This window comes from Corythoichthys intestinalis, chromosome 19 (assembly GCF_030265065.1).
Source record: "Corythoichthys intestinalis isolate RoL2023-P3 chromosome 19, ASM3026506v1, whole genome shotgun sequence".
Lineage (NCBI taxonomy): Eukaryota > Metazoa > Chordata > Actinopteri > Syngnathiformes > Syngnathidae > Corythoichthys > Corythoichthys intestinalis.
Window position 1 is genome coordinate 38,598,264 of NC_080413.1, and position 21,737 is coordinate 38,620,000.

The following is a 21,737-nucleotide window of genomic DNA, read 5'->3' on the forward strand; positions in this document are numbered from 1 at the left end:
CTTACCGTTATCGATCGTTTTTCCAAGTCCGTTCACTATGTTCCCCTTCCCAAACTACCCTCTGCTCTTGAAACTGCAAATCTCTTGGTCAAGCATGTTTTCAGGCTTCATGGCATCCCCTTAGACATCGTTTCAGACCGTGGTCCCCAGTTCACCTCGGTGGTGTGGAGAGAGTTCTGCAAGGCGGTGGGGGCGACAGCCAGTCTCTCTTCGGGATACCATCCCCAGACCAACGGCCAGACAGAAAGGGCAAATCAGGACCTAGAAGCTGCTCTGCGTTGTATTACCGCCCACCATCCGGTCTCCTGGAGCACTTTCCTTCCTTGGGTTGAGTATGCCCATAATTCACTCATCTGCTCGGCCACTGGTATGTCCCCTTTCATGGCTTGTAATGGATTTGAGCCTCCATTGTTCCCAGAGCAGGAAAAGGAGATAGCCGTTCCTGCTGTGAAGGACCATGTCAGCAGGATTAGGGAAATCTGGAAGACTGTAAGGGCTGCCCTCGCTCGCACCGCTGAGAAAAACAAGAGACTGGCCGATCTCCATCGTTCACCAGCCCCAGAATACAAGGTGGGACAGGAGGTCTGGCTGTCCGCCCGGGACCTCCCCCTGCAGGTAGAGTCACGCAAACTGGCCCCCCGCTTCGTGGGCCCGTACAAAATAGCAAAGATCATCAACCCATCTGCCGTTCGGTTGGACCTCCCGGCATCCATGAATGTCCACCCCACCTTTCACGTTTCCCTTCTCAAGCCAGTTTCCTCCAGTGACCTGTGTCCTCCTGCCGTTGCACCTCCCCCGCCCCTTCTCATTGATGGCCACCCCGCTTTTGCAGTCTCTAGGATTCTTGATGTCCGGCCTCGCGGCCGTGGATTCCAGTTCCTGGTGGACTGGGTGGGCTATGGCCCTGAGGAGAGGTCATGGATTTCTCGTAGCCTCATTCTGGACCCGTCCCTCTTGCGGGACTTCTATGCCGCCAACCCTGGAAAGCCGGGCAGGCCGCCCGGTGGCGTCCGTTGAGGGGGGGGTACTGTGGTGGTCCTAGCCCACACTCCCCTCTACTGGCTTTTATTGTTGTTACACTTCCTGTTTTATGTGGCATGAGCTCAACCTTGGCAGACCTGGGAGTGCACCTGCAGCTCATCACAATCAACTCTGCTTTTAAGGAGCGGCCTGGGCAGCAAGCAGGTGCCAGATGATTCTGCCAGTCACCATTGGTACATCGGCCAACTAAGCTTGTAGTTTGTGACTCTGGTCTTTGAACTTTTTACTAATTCTGTTTTTTGTCATCAGGACACCCACCCATCAAAGCCCTCGCAGCCACAGCCATTGACCATTCAACCCACCAGCTGCTCAACACTCTGTCCTTGTACAATAAATACCACTTCACACTTCATCTGTTTCCGGCTCGCATTTTGGTCCAAATCAACTTTGCCTACCTTGCCTTAACAGACAGCCCCAAAACATTACTGCTCTACAGGAGACCTGCATGGAGGAATGGGCCAAAATACCAGCAACAATGTGTGAAAAGCCTGTGAAGAGTTACAGAAAACGTTTGGCCTCCGTTATTGCCAACAAAGGGTACATAACAAAATATTGAGATGAACTTTTTGTATTGACCAAATACTTATTTTCCACCATGATTTGCAAATAAATTCTTTAAAAATCAAACAATGTGATTTTCGCCCCCCCCCCCCCAGCCCCCCGCCCCCCCCCATTCTGTCTCTCATGGTTGAGGTTTACCCATGTTGACAATTACAGGCCTCTCTATATTTTTTCAAGTGGGAGAGCTTGCACAATTAGTGGTTGACTAAATACTTATTTGCACCACTGTATTAAATGAGTAGAATTGTCACGCCAGGGGGAGGGTTCTGTCCTAGCACGGTTTAATGCCGTGTCTCGTCCTGTTTTATTTTGAAGCCTCACCCTCCTGTTTCCACCACTCACCCTTCCTGCTGCCTCATCTGTCTCTAATTGTGATTACCTGTTGTTCCCACCTGTGCCCCGTTCCTCATGTGCTTAAATTGTGTGTCACTCCCTATCCTTGTGCAAAAGTGTTTTCGTCCTTTATTGCCGCTACAGCTTGAATGTGACAATAATAAGAGCAGGGCTCCCGACTAACATTTTTACTAGGAGCACCGTGGTCTCTAAGTTAAAATTTTAAGGGCGCAAGCTGTAGATTCAGTGGCACACACTGTAACAAGACGTGCAAAGTTTTCCTCTAATTTTCATTGTAACGTGATGCTTGGTGGGAAGCTCGCGGCATTAAAAAAAAAAAATATATATATATATATATATATATATATATATATACTGTATAAATATATAATATGGCGGAAAACACAGAGAAGACTAAAAAAGCAGTTTCTGCTCTTGCACTTTTTTAAAAAAGAAACTGCTGTATTTTAAGGCAAAACAACTGTTGTGTTTGATAGAACAATATGTCTATATGCTGCCATAGCTGATTCATGGTGCATTAAGCCCCCAAACTATTTTTAATATGTCTGTTTTACCCTGAAAATCCCCGTTTACAGACGTCGCGCAATCGCTTTTGTTTCAACCCAGCCATAAAATGGAGGTAATTACTTATATTATTCAAAACATGTCATTTTTAGCTTAGAATCATTAATTGATGCCTAATATTTAATTTGGGGGGGAAAAAAAACGACTTTAAAAAATTATTCACTCACATATTTTAAACTTTTAAACAAATGTCGTCACAATGAAAAAAATGGTGTCTGTAAAAAAGTCACAGATATCTACCTCCTATCGCTTAATTGTATTGTTTTGTTACTGTCGCATTTTCTCTGATATGTTAGATGATAAATAATCGATCCAGACAAAGAAAAATTGAAAAAAAACATTTAAAAGGGTTAATATATGAAAAAGAACATCTCGACCACTCCTTGATGTCTGTGATTTCTGCATCGCGACCCTTGTTATATTACCTTGTTTCACCCATAAAATACCCCCAAAATCCGGCTCTGGCCATTCACAGCTGTCTTGACACTCAGTGATGCACGCTAAATGGAGTTTTTGGGTCAAAACAAGGTAAGTACCCGATAATATCTCGTTAAAGTCATGGCGTCTGTAATTCTGCTCTCATGTGCTCTCACCTCCAGATAGGGTTTTGCTGTTTATTTTTATTTTTTTTAAATGCCCTCCTGTTCAAAATGTTTCTTCCCCAGAAAATTGAGACTTTAAGCTTTCCAATAATGTATCGCACATGCAAATATGCTAGTTTTGAAATTTGGCCAAATTGGGGGTCTCAGAGCGGAACTTCACGTCACCTGAGTGTTTTCTGCCATATAGATATGTTCTGTATACAATAAATGTACATAGTTAATTATGTTGTGTGGGGAAATATGAGGTTATGCTGCACCTTCCCTCCCGCTGTTTAGGTAGATCGCAGGAGGTGGTCTCCACTTCACAGGGGGTAGAGAAGTTTTTTTTGTGTGGCCAGCACAAGCCACTGTAAGCAATGTAAAAAGACATCAATGTTGTGGAGGTGGGGGAAACACCACTAATTTTGATACTAAAAGTCCAACCTGCATCCCAGTTAGCATAGCATTAATCTGTGTGAATCATTTTTTGCATTATGTCCATTACCATAATGCAGCGCGGTTGCTTCAGAGCAGAGGTGGGTAGTAACGTGTTACATGTACTCCGTTACATTTACTTGAGTAACTTTCTGAGAAAAATGTACTTCTAAAAGTCGTTTTACAGAGCTGTACTTTTTACTAGAGTAGATTTGTGAATATAAAACTACTTTTACTCCGCTACTTTGGGCTGCCCAAGAGTTTTTCACATTTTTCCTCTTTATTTTATATATTAGATTTCTTTTTTTTTTTTAGCCAGCGATACTAAGGGTAGCTCTACTGATTTCACCAATGAGACGTCGCATAAATAATCAAATGACTCCATTATACCAATCAGACGCAAGCTTGCCATTCTAGCTTCACGCCAGCTTGTTCAATCACGTGGTGTCTTTAAGGCACTGTAGAAAATTTGATATACAGTGCAAACTTTTAAATGCTGTGATGTCTTTTTTTCCCCCCTGTTGTACTGAACCCGTATCGAACTGTGACCCACATACCGAGATACGTACCGAACTGTGACTTGTGTGTACAGTTACACCCCTAGTGTCAACAAAACATCGCTCTGTCAAGTTCTACGCTAAACGTTAGCGTTATGTCGTATTTTCCGTTTTTTTTCCTGTTTTTCTACTATCAAAGCTTTCAACAATTTTAAGATCTTTATCGCCATCAATGTTTTTGTCTTGGATACAGACCAGTTCAGTAATGCACTTACCCTGTCTTACGCTCGCTCTGTGAATAAACAGTTTTAATGTGTGCCAATCAGATTATTATCTTGTGTCAATTATTAAAAAAGACAGTATATATGAGCTGTAGAATACTGTACAGTGACGTTTCAGAAGATTCAAATATTCACTCACAGTTGGATTCCACTGAAAAACGACCCAAAGAGTCCCATCATGCCTAGGAACTCCACGCGGCTCAGGTTCTTCACTATGTACTCCTCACAGACGAAGGACATTCCATACAAGGTTGCTCCTCCCAAGACTAATAGATCACCAAACAGCTTTTGTTCTTCTAAACAGGGAAGATGAGTTTGAGTGAAAAAAAAACGCTAAACACTTGCGAGCACTTAAGAACATTGGTTTTCCTTTAGCATTACAGGTAGTCCCCGGGTAACGACGAGCGACTTCGACTTTACGACGCAGGAGTCTCGTCCGCCATTTTATCTCCAGTCGTTTTTTTTTTGGGGGGGGGGGGGGGGGGTCTGCGTGTAAACATTACCTAATTGTACCTCACAGTATCTTATTTTTTACTTTACTTTATTATAGGGCTGTCAAAATTATCGCGTTAAAGGGCGGTAATTAATTTTTTTAATTAATCACGTTAAAATATTTGACGCAATTAGCGCACATGCCCCGCTCAAACTGATTAAAATGACAGTAGTATAATGTCCGCTTGTGACTTGTTTTTTGTTGTTTGGCGCCCTCTGCTGGCGCTTGGGTCCAAATGATTTTATGGGTTTCGGGAGTGAGCATGGTGTAATTATTGCCATCAACAATGGCGAGCTACTAGTTTATTTTTGATTGAAAATTTTACAAATTTGAATAAAACGAAAACATTAAGAGGGGTTTTAATATAAAATTTCTATAACTTGTACTAACATTTATCTTTTAAGAACTACAAGTTTTTCTATCCTTGGATCGCTTTAAGAGAATGCTAATAATGTTAATGCCATCTTGTTGATTTATTGTTATAATAAACAAATACAGTACTTATGTACCGTATGTTGAATGTATATGTCCGTCTTGTGTCTTATCTTTCCATTTCAACAATAATTTACAGAAAAATATGGCATATTTTATAGATGGTGTGAATTGCGATTAATTATGATTAATTAATTGTTAAGCTGTAATTAACTCGATTAAAAATTTTAATCGTTTGACAGCCCTACTTTATTAATATGACGTGTTTCGTCCTCACTAAACGTGAAGTTGTTCAGATTTACAGACAACAAACAAGGCAATTGTGCTTTTTGAAGCTTTTGACATCCTTCACCTTTGACAATTTGTAAAGCTTTAACACACATATGTACACTTATGTTCAAAACGACACATATTTTAATAATAAAACACTTGACACAAAACAGCTGGTGTTCAAATGTCCATCCAGTCTGATCAATATGTAAATTTAGTAGATTAAATTAGCCTAAATTGCCTAACAAAAATCCGCTTGCTTAAATGTTACGAATGCTAAGGTATTTACAATTCTCATAGCAAATTCCTCAACCGTAACTCTACAAACTGTAGCTGTAATCTTTTAATTACAAATGCATACAAACATAATATATTAGCTGAAACTATTTACAGCCTTATGTGGGCCAAATCAAAGCACAACTCTCCTTTATCCAGTCCAGCCAGACACAACGCTGCCACCAGACGGCAGTGTGTCCACCATTAAACAAAATACTGTACAACACTTATTGGACTTTTTGGATTGCTATTTTGTAGGGTGACTTAACGTTTACGTCGCCAACATAGGAACGGAACTCGTTTGTAACCCGGGGACTACCTGTATTTCTTCTACGCTAGATGTACATCTTGGGTTATTGAATATTAGATTGACAACAGAGGCTTAGGTCATGTATAGTGGTACCTCTACATATGAATTTAATTTGTTCCAGGACCTGGTCTGTAAATTGAAATGGTCATATGTCGAGTGGGATTTTCCCATAAGAATACATGATCATTTGATGAATTCGATACCACAGCCCAAAAACCTACGCTAAACTCTTCATACTGTAGATACTACAGGCACAATAGCAAAAGAAGTAAATTATCAATACAAACCAGAATAATAATTTAACGAATCGGGTTCTAATGTGGCGATTCTGTTTTGTATGCTGTTCCTGAACGCACTGTGTGACTGACAACAGAGTGAGAGAGGTGCAGAAGAGTGGGAAGTTTTTACTTTCTCTTTCCATGTTCTGTTGTTGTTGGCGTCGGCTACGGCGGACAGTAGGCATGTTGTGTTGCACAAGTTCTGAAATAAACAATTAAAAACCTGACAAAGCTGGCCACTTCCATGTCGACGTTACAATAATAATAATTGTCACCTTAACTCATAAAGACTGGCGAGCAGAAGTCGGAGAAGGCCGGTCGAGTTCGTAGACATCTTCCATATTGTTCCATATATTCCATATAATGACGGGCATACCACGCTCATATTTTTCGGTCATTTCCATCTTAATTTCATGGACGTAGGTTTGCATAGGGACGGTATGGGACATAACACTAGCAGCTTTTCAGGATGCTCAAATTGTCCCCACCAACTTTTAAGCCACCTTATTTGCATTTGTAGTAACTAGAAAAATATGTTATCATTTTAATATAAATTGTGGTTTCACAAGGAACAAAATTTACCCTTAGGTTCATTTTGTTATTAATTGTACCATTTTTGGGACTCGTAACACATTATATAATGAGTTCAGTTACATAGGTAATTCAAATTGTCTTGATTATTTTGTTACCCACCCCCCAAACGCATGTTTGATTAGCGCATGACTTGATAACACATACACGCATTCACAGCCCCGACAGAAATACATGCTGCCTCCTACGCCCCCTTTCAGAGAGGAGGGATATTATAAAGTTGTTTTTTTTCCTTTTTTTTTCTTTTTTATTGGCCAGCAGCAGCCACTGTCGGTAATGTAAAAAGGCTTCAGTGTTGTTTAGGTGAGGAACACGCCACTTATTTTGCTACTGAAAGTCTGACCTACATCAGAGATAGCATAATATTAAACTGTATTAAACTGTGTGAATTTGCTAACCTGCAAAACTCGAGTAGGAAGCTGCTTAGAGAGAAGTGCCCTCCTGTGTGTGGGAGAAATGAAGTGAATCGAGGTTTACCCACTTCTTCCCAGTTTTCATTTTAATTTCATGTATGTGGTCTTAAAGCAGTCCAAAGGAGCTTTCATTTTTTGTTGAGTTTGGCTGTGCTTGTTCACAAAAGCAGGAGTGTTTTACCTGAAGGAAGGCTCCATTTTTAATTATTTTTGTTATTCCCTGACTAAGAAGGTTTTTCAGTTATATTTAATTTCTTTATTTAGACAGACAATCTTGAGAGATATTAAGACAAAGGCTGGCCCAGCCTATACGCAGACTATGCAGCTGCGTAGGGCCCCTGACCACTAGGGGGCCCCCAATCTGGTAACCTCATTTTATACTTTGTTAATAGAGCATCATGAATAATGTGGCGCGCATTGTTGTTTATCTACTATGCAAACATCCATTTTCTTTTCATTACAATATGGCAACCTGGGGAGTGACGTTGAACCTGCTTTTTGATGATTGGTGCTCAAACTTGCTTGGAAAATAGATGCACGAATATGTTGAAGAGAATTTATCCTTCTGGAGCAGAGAAACAAAATCAGATTAATATAAAAAATATGGACGTATGGGTTGGATTGCATGTATCGGTTTCACAGTACACTGTGGCGAAATGTTGGGCCAAAAATATGGGGCCCCTTGGCATTATTTTGTTTAGGGCCCCCAAATGGCCAAGGCCGGCACTGACATTGTGTATGTTTATACAATTTAAGTTATGTTCAGATATTGCCATTTAAATTTGCTAATAAAATCCAGACATTTTATTCTGGAAGAATGTTTTTCTCGTAGTTTTTGAAAACAAAGGTTTGAATATTTTTTTTAAAAAAATTCATTCACTTTTGTGTTTTTTCATTGCAAGCAAAATAAATGACGATATTACTACCAAAGCATTTGTAATTGCAATCATTTTCTGGGAGAAATTGAGCATTATCTGACAGAATTGCTGGGGTGCCAATAGTTTTGGCCAGCACTGTATGCCTAAGGAAGGTGTCTGTTTTGGTTTTAGGTTGCTACCGGCTTTGGTTTTGAAAATATTTGAATTTGAAGTTTTTTTAAATAGGCCCCCTATCGGCCCCGCGCCCCGTGTCCTATCAACTGATAGTGATGTCTATGTCAAGATATTGAGATATTAATTTCGAGTGATGACGTCCCGCGGCCCCCGATTTATTGCAAAATGGACCCGAAATGGTGCCTTTCGTTTATGCTTGTTTGTGCTGTAAAAAAATCGTTTTTGACGCTATCGCTTTATAGATATTAAGATATTTTAATTTCGATCTCCTGAAGCACAAACATAGACAAGAACTATGCACTAGAGAAGCAGAAACAATGGCGCTGCGGACTAAATGGCGGACGAGGCACGGGTGTCATAAAGTCGAAACGTCGTAGGTCGAGGACATCATAACCTGAGGACTATCTATGGGTATACTGTAGATGTGTGTGTGTGTAGGTGTGAGCGAATGTATGTACACAGATATACAGTATATATAAACTTGAAAATGTGTCTTTTTTTGGCTCTCGCAATCAAAAAGTTCCCAACCCCTGGTATACGAATATGTTTACTCACCGATGCCTTGCTGTCGGCCAAGTAGTACATCAGCGCCCACCATGCAGCCAATACCCAGGAGACACAGTATTGTGCCCACAACATGGGCAGCCTTGTACCTCACCAATAGAAAAAAACAGGACAACACCAAGACCACTGGGATGATAAAGCAGTCTAATAGCTGAGAGAGGAGAGAATTGACAACAAAAAAACGACAACTTAGTAAAACCATGTTGATGTGAGCAACAATTTCGTTATCTTTAATGTTGATTATTGACATAAATTTGACTTCTTAAAAATAAAAGCACAGATCAAACGTGTAAAATTCATTTGTGGTTCTGCTCACATGCATTTGGTCAAATGAAGTCCTTGTCTCTACTTGATTGTGATCGTATTTCATCACGGCATTATTGGAAGAAAGTTTGCAGTGTGGTGGCGGTCTATTAAAACTGTGTTCATTAATACAGAAATAAGTCCTCCAGTGGTATGAAAAAGTATCTGAACCTTTTGGAATTCCTCACATTTCTGCATAAAATCACCATCAAATGTGATCTGATCTTTGTCAAAATCACACAGATGAAAAAACAGTGTTTTAACTAAAACCACCCAAACATTCATAGGTTTTCATATTTTAATGAGGATAGTATGCTAACAAAGACAGAAGGGGGAAAAAATAAGAAAGTGAACCCTCTGCCCAAAGAGACTTAAAGAGCAATTGACACCAATTTTTACCAAACAATTTAAGTCAGGTGCCCAATCAATGATGAGTGGTTTAAAACTGCCCACTATAAAACACACACCAGGTAAGAATTGTCTTGTTGAGAAGCATTGTCTGATATGTATCATGGCTCGGTTAAAATAGCTGTCTGAGGACATGCGATCAAGGATTGTTGATTTGTATAAAGCTGGGAAAGGATACAAAACCATCTCTAAAAGTCTGGATGTTCATCAATCAATAGTCAAAGAAGTTGTCCACAAATGGAGAGAGTTTGGCACTGTTGCCTCTCTCCCAAGGAGTGGCCGTCCACCTAAGATGATGCCAAGAGTTCAGCGCAGAATACTCAGGGAGGTAGAAAAGAACCCTAGAGTGTCAGCTAAAGACTTAGAGAAATCACTGGCACAGTCCAATATCTCTGTGCACACATTAACTATTTGTAAAACCACCAAGAATGGTGTTCATGGGAGGACTCCACGGAGGAAGCCACTGCTGTCTAAAAAAACATTGTTCCCTATCTAATGTTCCCAAAAAGGCCCTTGGATACTCCACAGAAGTTTTGGCAAAATATTTTGTGGACTTATGAAACCAAATTTGAATTGTTTGGGAGTAACACACAACATTGTGTGTGGAGGAAAAATGGAACAGCTCACCAACATCAACACCTCATCCCCACTGTGAAGCATGTTTGAGGGAGCATCAAGATTTGGGGCTGTTTTGCTGGCTCAGGGTCTGGACAACTTCCAATCAATATTGGAAGAATGAATTCAAAAGTTTATTCGGATGTTTTGCAGGAAAACCTGAGGCCGTCGGTCAGACAGTTGAAGCTAAAAAGAGGATGGATGCTGCAACAAGACAATGATTCAAAACACAGAAGTAAATCAACTTCAGAATGGTTTCAGAAGAACAAAATATACGTTCTGGAGTGGCCAAGTCAAAGTCCAGACTTGAACCCCATTGAGATGCTGTAGCATGACCTAAAGACAGCAATTCATGCTTAGAGATCCCAGGAATCTGACTAAACTACATCAGTTTTGTTGAGAAAAATGATGGGAAAAATGGGAAAAGATTAGTCCTGATCGATGTGCCAGACTGATCTGCAGCTACAGGAAGCATCTGGTTGAAGTTATTGCTGCCAAAGGGGCAGCAATGAATGTGATGGTTCACTTCTTATTTTCCCCCTTCTTTCATTGTTTGCATACTATCCTCATCAAAATATGAACACCTTTAAATGTTTGGGTGGTTTTAGTTAGAACAGACACTGTTTTTTCATTTGTGTGATTTTGACAAAGAACAGGTCGCGTTTGATGGTGATTTTATGCAGAAATGTGAGAAATTCCAAAAGGTTCAGATAGTCACTGTAGATGAGGTCACCTAGGCTGATTTTAGAACCGCCCAAAAAATCCTGGCAGATGAAAAGATGAAAAAGAGTTTCTTGCTCTGACTCAGAGATTCAGCACAAAGTTGCTCTCAAGCTGTAGTTTTGTTTTCAGCAGAGGTGGGTAGAGTAACAAAAAATCTTACTCAAGTTAGACTAACGTTGCTTCAAAATATCATTGCTAAAGTAAAAGTAGTCATCCAAAAAACTAACCCTATTTACAAATAAAAAAGTATTTCGGGAAAAGAATAACGTACACTAGTCAGTAGTTACTACTTATAATGTCTATAATGTATATATATTTTTTATTTAATTTAAACAATAGTATTTTTTTCCCTGCACTAGAGCTCGACCGATATATGGACTTTTTACCAACATTTGCCGCTTAACAAACAAACAAAAAAGAAAACAACAACAAAAAGCCGAAAAAAAGATTTTTATCAGGCGTCTTTGTGGGCAACTGTGGCCCCCGTTGACTGACGGTAGAACCCCAGGAAGACCCCGCAGCAGGTTGAAGGCAGGCTGCTACAGCAAGCTTCAGGCTTGCCAGTTTTTTTAAATATTGAAAGGATTTTTAAAAAGATTATTTTTATCTTGCATGAGAGAATATGCAATGTTGCTTTAACCGTTTTACTACAGTTTTTCTCAATTGCTTTGGTATGTTTCTCAGATCAGACTTGCAAAATGTAATGACTGTTGTATGGCCCAAAGAAATGGAGTAAGAGAAGCGTTTCTACTTTACAAATCTACTCAAGTGGAGGTAAAAAGTATGGCATGGTAAAACCACTCTTAGAAGTAAACTTTTCTCAAAAAGTTAGTCAAGTAAATGTAACGGCGTAAAATGTTAACTACCCACCTCAGCATGTCACCAAGTGTTTGCTCAAACACAGACAATCAAAACACTAATTAACTAATTCCTTGACTTGTAAAGCGAAGCGTGATTTCAGTTAATACCACATCAATATTAGTGCTGCAACGATTAATCAATTAACTGGAGTAATTCGAATAGAAAAAAAGCTCCAAATCAATTTTTGCTGTTTTGAGGAATGGTTTGTTTAGAAAGTGTTTGCAACATAAACTTCATTAACTATTGACATGACACTTTGTCATTCTTTGCGTAACACCTTACCAGAGGGGGCCGAGCTTCATTTAGTAATAGCCGAAGATGGCACACGCTCATGTCGGATTCAAGTTTGGATTTTTGAAGGACTACGAAAGCTGTACCGCATACAAACAGGAAGGATTGTCTCAGGAGTGATTTGTTCGAGGATTCAATGTAAATAATTATATTTTTCGTATCATGCATGTGTGATTAAAGCACTTATTCATAGGAATTTTCTTTTTTGTTTAAACATGGAGGCGGCTTATTTTCGTAACTGACTAGCCTCACAGTTGGCAATATTTACGCGAAATAAACGCTAACTGCAGGGTTTCTTTGCTTTTAACCAAGAATCGGGACTGTTGTACGTCCATATCTATAAAGAATTCAGGGATTTAAGCATTTATTCACAAGAATTTTTCGCCAGAAAAGCTCTGTTACGCCAGGCGGCCGCTGGCCTCATTCGCTAACAGAGTAGCATTGTACTTCGACAATATACGTAAAATAAACGCTAACTGCATGGTTTCTTTGCTTTTAACCAATAATCAAGATTGTTTTACGTCCATATCTAGGAAGAATTCGGGGAGTTAAGCATTTATTCACAAGAATTTTTGCCAGAAAAGCACCGATAATGTCAGGCGGCCGCTAGGCTCATTCGCTAACAGCATATAGTGTATAATGATTATAAAGGGCTATTCTATTCTATAGTAAGTTGTGATTGTATATAGAATTTATTAATAATCTATTTACTTATTATTTATAGTTGATTCTGCATGTTTTCCTCAATTATTATTATTATTTATTAGCTGCTGAAAACTTGCAGTAAATAGAAAAAAAATTAAGTTGCTATTTTGGTCAAAAACTTATATGATATGTTAAATATTGCTATTGATCCTGAAACTATAGGTGATTATCTCTGTATGTGGTGATTTTTGTGCAGCTAGTGTAAAATCTGAGATTTTTATAGCCATTTTAAGTTGTGTTATACTTATATATAAAAAATAAATCATAGGAATTTAAAAGGGAACGACTTCGAATTTTTTTATGCCGCTGTTCACGGAGACTCATATATGGCTAAGGTAGGTGCCTGTTTTGGTTTTAGGTCGGTAGCAGCTTTGGTTTTGAAAATATTTGAATTTGAAGTTTTTGAAAATAGGTCCCCTAAGAATCGGCCTCGTTTCCCGTGTCATGACAATAGGTTATGAAGTCTATGGTTTGCAATTAGTTTTATAGATTTAGATGGATTCACTGCCCTCTCGTGGCAACACTAAATTTGACATAATTAACAACACTGGATCCTGCTGCTCCCTGTGAGGACCAACAAAAGGTTGTAAGTTGTTGTTTGAGCTAACATGATTGTTTATGCATTCTTAATTTAGCTTAGAGGTATATTTAGCAGTTTTTTTTGTGGGAGTTTGAGCGGTTTGTTAAGAGCATTGCAAATAAAAAAGAAAAAAACGTTAGAATTTTATAGAGCTTAAGCAAACTTTTGATATACAAGTTACCCATTTTTTTTGTCTTTTTGTCCTCATTGATTATTTTTTTTATACAATTCGAGGCAATTTAATTATTAATTTAATTTAATTTAATTTAATTTTAAATGCATTTATTGCTTTTGTGAAATGAAAGTGCAATTCTGCATAGTATGAAAAAACACTCTAGAATTTCATTTTGTATTTGCATTTAATGCTGTTTTGAAAGTGCAATCTTAGCAAGCCTTTGTTGTACATCTAAAATTTATTCTGCAACGCATTAAATCCGATTACTTGATTATTCTACCTAATTGATAGATTAGCCGATTACTTAAATCATCAATAGCTGCAGCCCTAATGAATATCATTTTTACAATGATTCAACCAATATAAATACATATACCTGTACACTGGATAGTGTGGTGTATTGGTAAGCTTTTAGTATCAGGTAGTTGGCCTCGATGTCTATTAACCCTAAAATCATGTACTTCCACCAGCGCTGCTTCAAAATGGCCAACAAGTTTCCTTCACCTGGTGAAGCAGAGGGACACACACAGACATTTTGATCAATGAATCGCCATTACATTTTAAAGGAACAATTTTGTTTGCTTGTTACTCAATTTTACAGGAGTCTTGAGACTCCGATAGTTTTTAATAAGATAAAAATGATGTTTCAGCATCTTTTCTGCAGTGCTGCTGAATTTCAGTCACAACCTATGAACGATAACCCATTTGGAAGAAGTGTATGTGTGTGATGCTAGCATTAAAATGTTCAAGCTCGGTACACAGAAACAATAGTTAAGATAGAGTAAAACATTTGGGACATCACATAATGCCTTTAATAAATGGATTCTGCAGATTTGGCTGGAGTCTGACAACAGATTAATCAGATTAATGGAAAAAAACATTGAAAAAAAATAACTGAAACATATCCCGGTAAATTCCTGTGTAAGGTGACACGGGATTTACTCGCGTCATTGCTTTCACGCATGTAAAGATTAGAGGATAGATCTTAAGCCCGAACCAGACCCGACCTTCGGGCCGGGTCAGGCCCAAAATATCAATTATTTACGTTCGGGTCGGGCCGGACTTCTCTCTCGCGAACTTTTTCTTCAATAAATATATATTTATATATGTATACTAAAACATTGTATGGATGTTATTGAACTAAGGAATACTTGTTATAAAAAAAATAATTTGGATAAAACAGAGAAGGTGCTGTGCATGCCTGCGTACGTGAACGTTGTGGCCCCGCCCTCTTTTTAATCTTCCCCTCCCGCCCTGGCACCCTCCGTGAGTTCGCATCCTGGTATTTCCTTTTTGATATGGAGCAGCAAGAAGTGAAAAATAAACTAAAGACGGGGGAATTGAAAAGGCAAACATGCACCGGGAGTGGGGTATGGAAAGGATTCAAATTGATTTTAGAAGATGTTATATAGAAACCTGTGTCAGCTTCGCTGAATGTAAACAAATGTGGCGCTTTGCTCTCATATGCGTAATAATATTTCACTAACTTTTCCAGCGTTATTTTGTTGTGTAAATGCATTTATAATGATCATAAAAATATGTAGACTATAGGAGCTTGATTTTGTGTCTGGTGAACCATTTCTGTGTAGATTTGGCCATATGTTTAGGGTCATTGTCTTGCTGAAAGACCCAGTGACGACCCATCTTCAGCTTCCGGGCAGAGGGCAACAGATTTTGATTTAAAATGTCCTGGTATTTCAAAGCATTCATGATGCCATGCACCCTAACAAGGTTCCCAGGGCCTTTGGAAGCGAAACAGCCCCGCAGCATCACTGACCCACCCCCATACTTCACAGTGGGTATGAGGTGCTTTTCAGCATGCGCATCTTTCGTGGCACGCCAGACCCACTTAGAGTGTTTCTTGCCAAAAAGCTCAATCTTGGTCTCATCTGACCAAAGCACACGGTCCCAGTGTGGGATTTTTCCCCACTGAATGAATGCACTTGTATTGAAGGTTGGATTTTTCTCTTTTTTTCCATTAAGGTCCCATGTTATTTGAATTTTAAAAAATTATTAGAAGCAAAAAACCACATCTTTTTCAGGGGTGCCAATAATTATGGAGGGCAATGTAAGTGCTAACTACCCGTTTTTTTAGCATTTAACCAAGAATCGAGACTGTGTTACTTCCATATCTGTAGAGAATTCAGGGATTTAAGCTTTTATTCCCAAGTTATAAATGGTAAATGGTGTTATACTTGTATAAGTGTAAAGACTAAAGATACAAAGTGCTCAAGAAGTGTAGGTTAAGCATAATGATGGTGAAGCTTTTGTTTTTTTCCTAGTTTTCTAGGTATCATAGCCAGGTGTCAAGAACAAGAACCATATGTAGTATACCTTGCCTGACTGCCAGAGTGGTGGTGTAGACAAGAAACAACAGGATGTAGTTGAGGAAGCTCTGGAACACGGGCGTGTTGGCATGAAAGTCATCAGCCAGGTACTTGCTAGTCAGGCCGATGGCGCACATCAACAAGGACAGGACCTGACCTAAGGCCAACGTCACCAACAGGTCCCTGTTGGAGACAATAAGAGAATACTGTATTTAACTATGGTTTTGTAGTTTGAGGGACACAGGAAAGCATTTTCTAGTTTCTGATTGAAATGCAACAGTGGTATGATAATGCAGCTTGATTCTCCACTGCAAAGAACTTATCTGGCAGCCCAAAGGAGAAGTTGTGCTTTCATCCTGGTTGCAGTAACATTTTTAGCCTTCTATCTTACATAATGCTCTTTTAAGCTTGCAACCATTTATTAGGTTGGTGAAATGTTTGTAATGTAAATTGAATGTTGTTATTCATATTTTTTCAACTAAGAGTTTTCCCTTAAAATTACAAAAATGAAGTCTAAAGTGCTGGTATTGAAAGAAAATAGCGAGTCCAGAGACAAGACCAAGACTTTTGAGAGATGAAACCGAGACAATAGCAAGACCTTCAAAATGTAGTCTTGAGACCAGTCTCTTCAGGCTGTGAAAAAAGAAATCATTTATAGTCAATTCAGAGTTCTCAATCAACCTACCATGCTTATTTTTGGAACGTAGTAAAACATGATAGTACCAAGGGAAAACCCACGCTAGCCTGGAGACAGTATGCAAACTACACACAGGATGCGATGAAATCCTTGCTCTGCTTTAAATCTTTAAAAACAGTCAGCTTGGGGCTTTTTTTTATTGTATTGTTGTAAATTCACACCACATTTTAAACATTGTTTGATGCTAATTTTGACAAAATGTTGCCGTAATTTTCAGCATGTGCTTCTTTCCAAACATAAGTCAGTAGGCCAATAGAATAAAAGAGCAAAATTATTAACACATTATTATATCATTTCACATTTTATTTTGGTGTTTTGGAGTGACACTGATGGTTTGGTAAACTTGTTAGAATGTTCTTATGCTATAGTTATCTGAATAACTCTTAAGAGCTATGTTACGATAACATACCAGGCACGTTCGCATTTCGTTGTTCATGCATCATGTAACATTATCATACTGTACACTTATTCAGCATGTTGTTATCTATTGTATTTTTACAGTATTTTTAATTGCCTTTCAAGATGACATACTGTATATTTTCTATGTGTTGGATTTTATCAAGTAAATTTCCGCCAAAAATGCGACTTATATGTTTTTTTTCCTCTTCATTGCGCATTTTTGGGCTGGTGCAACTTACACTCAGGTGCGACTTATAGTCCGAAAAATATGGTACAAACTTTTCGCTTAGAACAAGTCTGTTTAAGCTTATTTTCAGCTAGCTCTTTTTCTTTTTTCAAGAAATCTGAGTAAAAATTACTTGAAGTACTGGCAGATAATTTCATTTATTTCTCGTAGATTTACACAGAAAACAAAGGAATTTTTTATTTTTCCAGTGTTAAGGAGGTTTGTTTCATATGCATTGGTTCAGATGATAAACCATTCGATCAAACCTTTGTTTTCTAAATCTACTAAAGACACATTTTGAAGACTTCCAGAATAAATGTCTGGATTTTATTAGCAAATTTAAATTTGCAATATTTGAACACAAATTATATTAACATACACAAGAAATACAAACTTGTTAACCGTCTTTTAACAATCCAGGAATGCAAAAAAATAAACATTTGCCTTAAGACCACTCAAAATTGTCTACATAAATAAATTAAATATCACAAAAAACTTCTGAGTCACGGATTAACAAAAATAAATAAAAATGGAGCCTTCCTTCAGGTAAAACACTACTGTTTTTGTCCACAAGCACAGCCAAACTGAATAAAAATGAAAACTGGGGAGTAGGGGGTAAACCTTGGTTCACTACATTTCTTAGTTTAATTAATCTTAACAGTAGAAAACATACAGGAGGATATTTCACTCAAAGCAGCTTCCTCCTCGAGTTCGAGAAATTCACACAGATTAATACTATGTAAACTCTGATGCAGGTTGGACTTTCAGTAACAAAATTAATGGGGTGTTCCCCACCTCCGCAACATAGACGACGTCTTTCTACATACAGCGGCTGCTGCTGGCAGAAAAAAACTAATATCCCTCGTCTTCGAAGGGGGCAGAGGAGGCTTCATATTGTATGGGGGGGGTGTGGGGTGTCCAAGTCATCAGTCAATCAAACGTACGTTTGAGGGGAAAAATGGACTGGCACCAGTGACGTGCGGTGAGGTTCATGGTTGGTGAGGCACTGACTCCTTTAGTGTCAGATTTCCAAATATATAAACCAAAAACGGTAGCTTATTCAATTGGCTACTGGTTATTTCATATCTCATCAGCATTCTTCACAAAACACGCACACACGGTACATATTATCGATACGTAAAAGTAAGAAAATAACATGCATTTGCCCCACACCCTCAATGTGTTGGTCGTCGCAATTCTATAATTCATGCAACATAAATGAGAGTAAAGAGTGGTGTACAAAGCCACAGAATTCAATTCTGACCTTCAGTGAAATATTCAGTTGTTTTTAAAACTTTTAATTCTGATACTTTAATCAATTTATTACAGATTGCTAAACAAAAAGTGAAAAGAAAAACAAAGAATATTTTATTCAAGGCCAAAATGTAGTTTTTAAATATTCTATTGTATTTTTCTTGGTCTAAGCTCTTTTTTTTTTTTTTTAATAAGATTGAAATGAAAACTGTTTGTGCTCTTGCGCCTGTCCTTCACCACAAAAACCGCCATTACTTTGGAAGGGCATAGGTTTGGTATCAACATTCGTAGGGACGATATAACAGCATAACCTGCATGTAGGTACACTTTTTGCTGGGGACGGGACATTAATTAGACCAAACAGATTGGATGCAGGGGGCAAAGGGCCACATTTCTCACGTATATGAACCTAATTAATTAATAGGCAAAATGATCAATGCAAAATAAATCCTTATCTTCTGATGATAACTTTTACATGCATTGGTTCAGATGATACACTGTTCGATTCAAATCTTTGTTTTCAAAAAATACTAAAGAAACATTTTGAAAACTTCCTGAATAAATGTCTGGTTTTTATTAGCAAACATAAACATAATGAAAATAATTCACTTAATAATGGTAGGGTCAATTCTATCCTTACAACATATGGAACTATTGAAAGATCTAAATTCTCTATATAACTGAACATTATATCATGCAAAAAAGGTAAGGTTGCTTAAAAGTTGGTGGGGACAATTTTAGCATCCTGAAAAGTTGGTAGTGTTATGTCCCTACCGTCCCTATGCAAACCTACGCCCTTTTTGTAAAAGTCCTCCTTATTTTCCTTTACTTTAAAAAAAAAATCTCTCCGCCTCAATGGAGAGGATTGCTTCAATTAGATCGTTCTGTGTTCTATTTGACAAGCCTGAAAACACAGTGTATGTGTCCAAAAGTCTAGCTAACCTTTCATCTTTCTCAGCAAAACCATGTAATCGTTCTACATATATGCCACGTTTAGAAGAGCTTACACGGTCATCGTTACCACGAAATGTTAACTCCTGTTTAGCTAGGATGCAGGTTGCATTAATGAGGTCTGTCAAACTCTTTTCTTTACCTTAGCATTGAGGATGCTACCGTTGAGCTTCCGCTGTTCGTCAAAGCCAAATCGATCCTTGAGCTTCCAAAAGTTTTTAAAGCAATCAGGCTTTGAATGGGAGTGGTCGAGCTCTCATGTTTGCTGAGGCTTCGTCGTAGTTTTTTAATGTCACAATATCTCGTGTTAGTCCAGACATTGGCACAAGTTGAGAAGAAAAGGCAGGGAAAGCAGCAAAGGCGATTTTTTCGAAGGACAGCCACATAGCCAGTCTTTTTTTCGGGTGTACCAGTTCGTTTGAAAAGCGCGAGTTATCTTCTGTCCCGTAGTTTGAAGCAAACCTTCTAGCTCCGGTGTTGTGTTAACCGCGTCCACATTTAACGGAAAGTCCAGTTTCACGTACGCCCCCTTGCAGTGCGGCAGAGTACTATCTGCCGCAGCATGTGCCTTTTCACTGCGGTTTTATGTCCCATCAGCAAAACTAAATATGTCGCTAACAAACATTAAACTTTAAGGGATAAAGACATTAGCCAGAATGTGGAAAATCAGGTCAAATAAACGTATCTGAAAACATTATAACGGCGACATGCAGATGTACGGCAACCAGGACGCTCCAATTCCATGTATCAACCCAGTTTGTTATGGATTGCGCAATCAGAGGTGAGGCTTTACTCGTTGCTGCCGCACCTCTCGTTTCATTTCTTTATTTGAACAGGAAATAGGCAAATTCAGCGATTTTGACTATAAAAAATGTTTGAAATGAGTCATACATAAAGAGCAATGGACAAATATTCATATAAATTTGATGCTATAATTATTTTTTTGTCATGATGACAGGTGAGGCTCTGCCTCACCTGCCTCCCCTGACCGCACGTCACTGAGTCTGGCACATTCAGCAAGTTAAAAGGGGTCAATGTAAATCTGAACGTGATGAAAATAATTCACTTAATAATGGTAGGGTCTATTCTATCCTTACAACATATGGGAAGGCAATCTAAATTACCCATATAACTGAGGTCATTATATAATGCAAATGAAGTTGCTTAAAAGGTGGTGGGGACAATTTAAGCATCCTGAAATGTTGCTAGTGTTATGTCCCTACCATCCCTATGCAAACCTACGCCCATGGTCTACAAGGACAACACCAGCTTGGTGATAATACACACTCAGCAGAAAAACAGTACTTTTTTTTCCAATGAATTATACGTACTTGGACGTCACGAACTGTATGTAAAAAAAAAAAAAAAATTTTTAAAGTTGCCCGAGACTTTAAGAAAACACTCGCCATTAGCATTAGCCTAACGCTAACGCAAATACTATGCTAATGCTATGAGTTACATTGAGTGTGTGATGATCACTCACTACAGACCTTTAAAGGCTAAAGCAACATTGCATATTCTCTATGGCCAAGATAAGAAAACAAATCTTACTGTGTGTGTAAGCCTTAAGACTGGAGACGACATTGCACTGTTGAGTGGGGAGGCACAGCACGTCACATGAGTGACACAACCAGACACTGCTACAATGCAGGCTAACTACACATAAAATGTGACACATTGTAAACATGTGACGAAAACTATTGTGCATTTTCATCTCGTCAGACAAAAACACATTTTAGCTTCTTAACGTCACGTTAAAAGTGTTCGTTGACGAAATATTTTCGTTATCATTGACAAAAACAACACTGTTTCACTCTGCTGCTGTTTACAACAGGGCGATTTTTTTTCAAAAGACTCTTCACCTTAGGTTGACTTTAATAATTGATGTCAGGAAGACTTTCTTTAAGGCTTCACAGAAATGATTTGCACACGCTGCCGCGGGCCTGATATGCTGATCTCCAACTCTGCTTGAAGCCTGTCCAATAACAGCAGCCAAAGATAAAAGAGCAGACGGTAAGAAAGTGGAACGGAGTTCTGTTGCTTGGAGCAAAGGCATGTGCTCCTGCAAATTTTAGGAAATAAGTTTGCATATCATTAAACCATCTCGAAGATGCAATTTCTGGAGAAATTGCTTGAGGATGTTCTGCTCTTTCTCTCTCTCAAGGGTCACTTATTGGTGTGTGATATGGTGTGATATTGTATTATATTGTGATACTTTGTAGCCATAAA

The 21,737-nt window shown here is 38.6% G+C and overlaps 1 protein-coding gene across 4 annotated transcripts in view; it reads right to left on the reverse strand.

Annotated features, from left to right (window-relative positions):
* slc35f1 (solute carrier family 35 member F1) overlaps positions 1-21,737 on the reverse strand; it is a 59,680-nt gene that overhangs the window by 16,025 nt on the left and 21,918 nt on the right. For all 4 annotated transcript variants that reach the window (XM_057823241.1, XM_057823240.1, XM_057823239.1 and 1 more), the window contains 4 exons: positions 15,989-16,164; positions 14,031-14,158; positions 8,985-9,144; positions 4,454-4,610 (listed from right to left, as the gene is read on the reverse strand). In XM_057823241.1, coding sequence (XP_057679224.1) covers positions 4,454-4,610; positions 8,985-9,144; positions 14,031-14,158; positions 15,989-16,164 — 621 coding nt within the window. The remainder of the gene's footprint in view (positions 1-4,453; positions 4,611-8,984; positions 9,145-14,030; positions 14,159-15,988; positions 16,165-21,737) is intronic.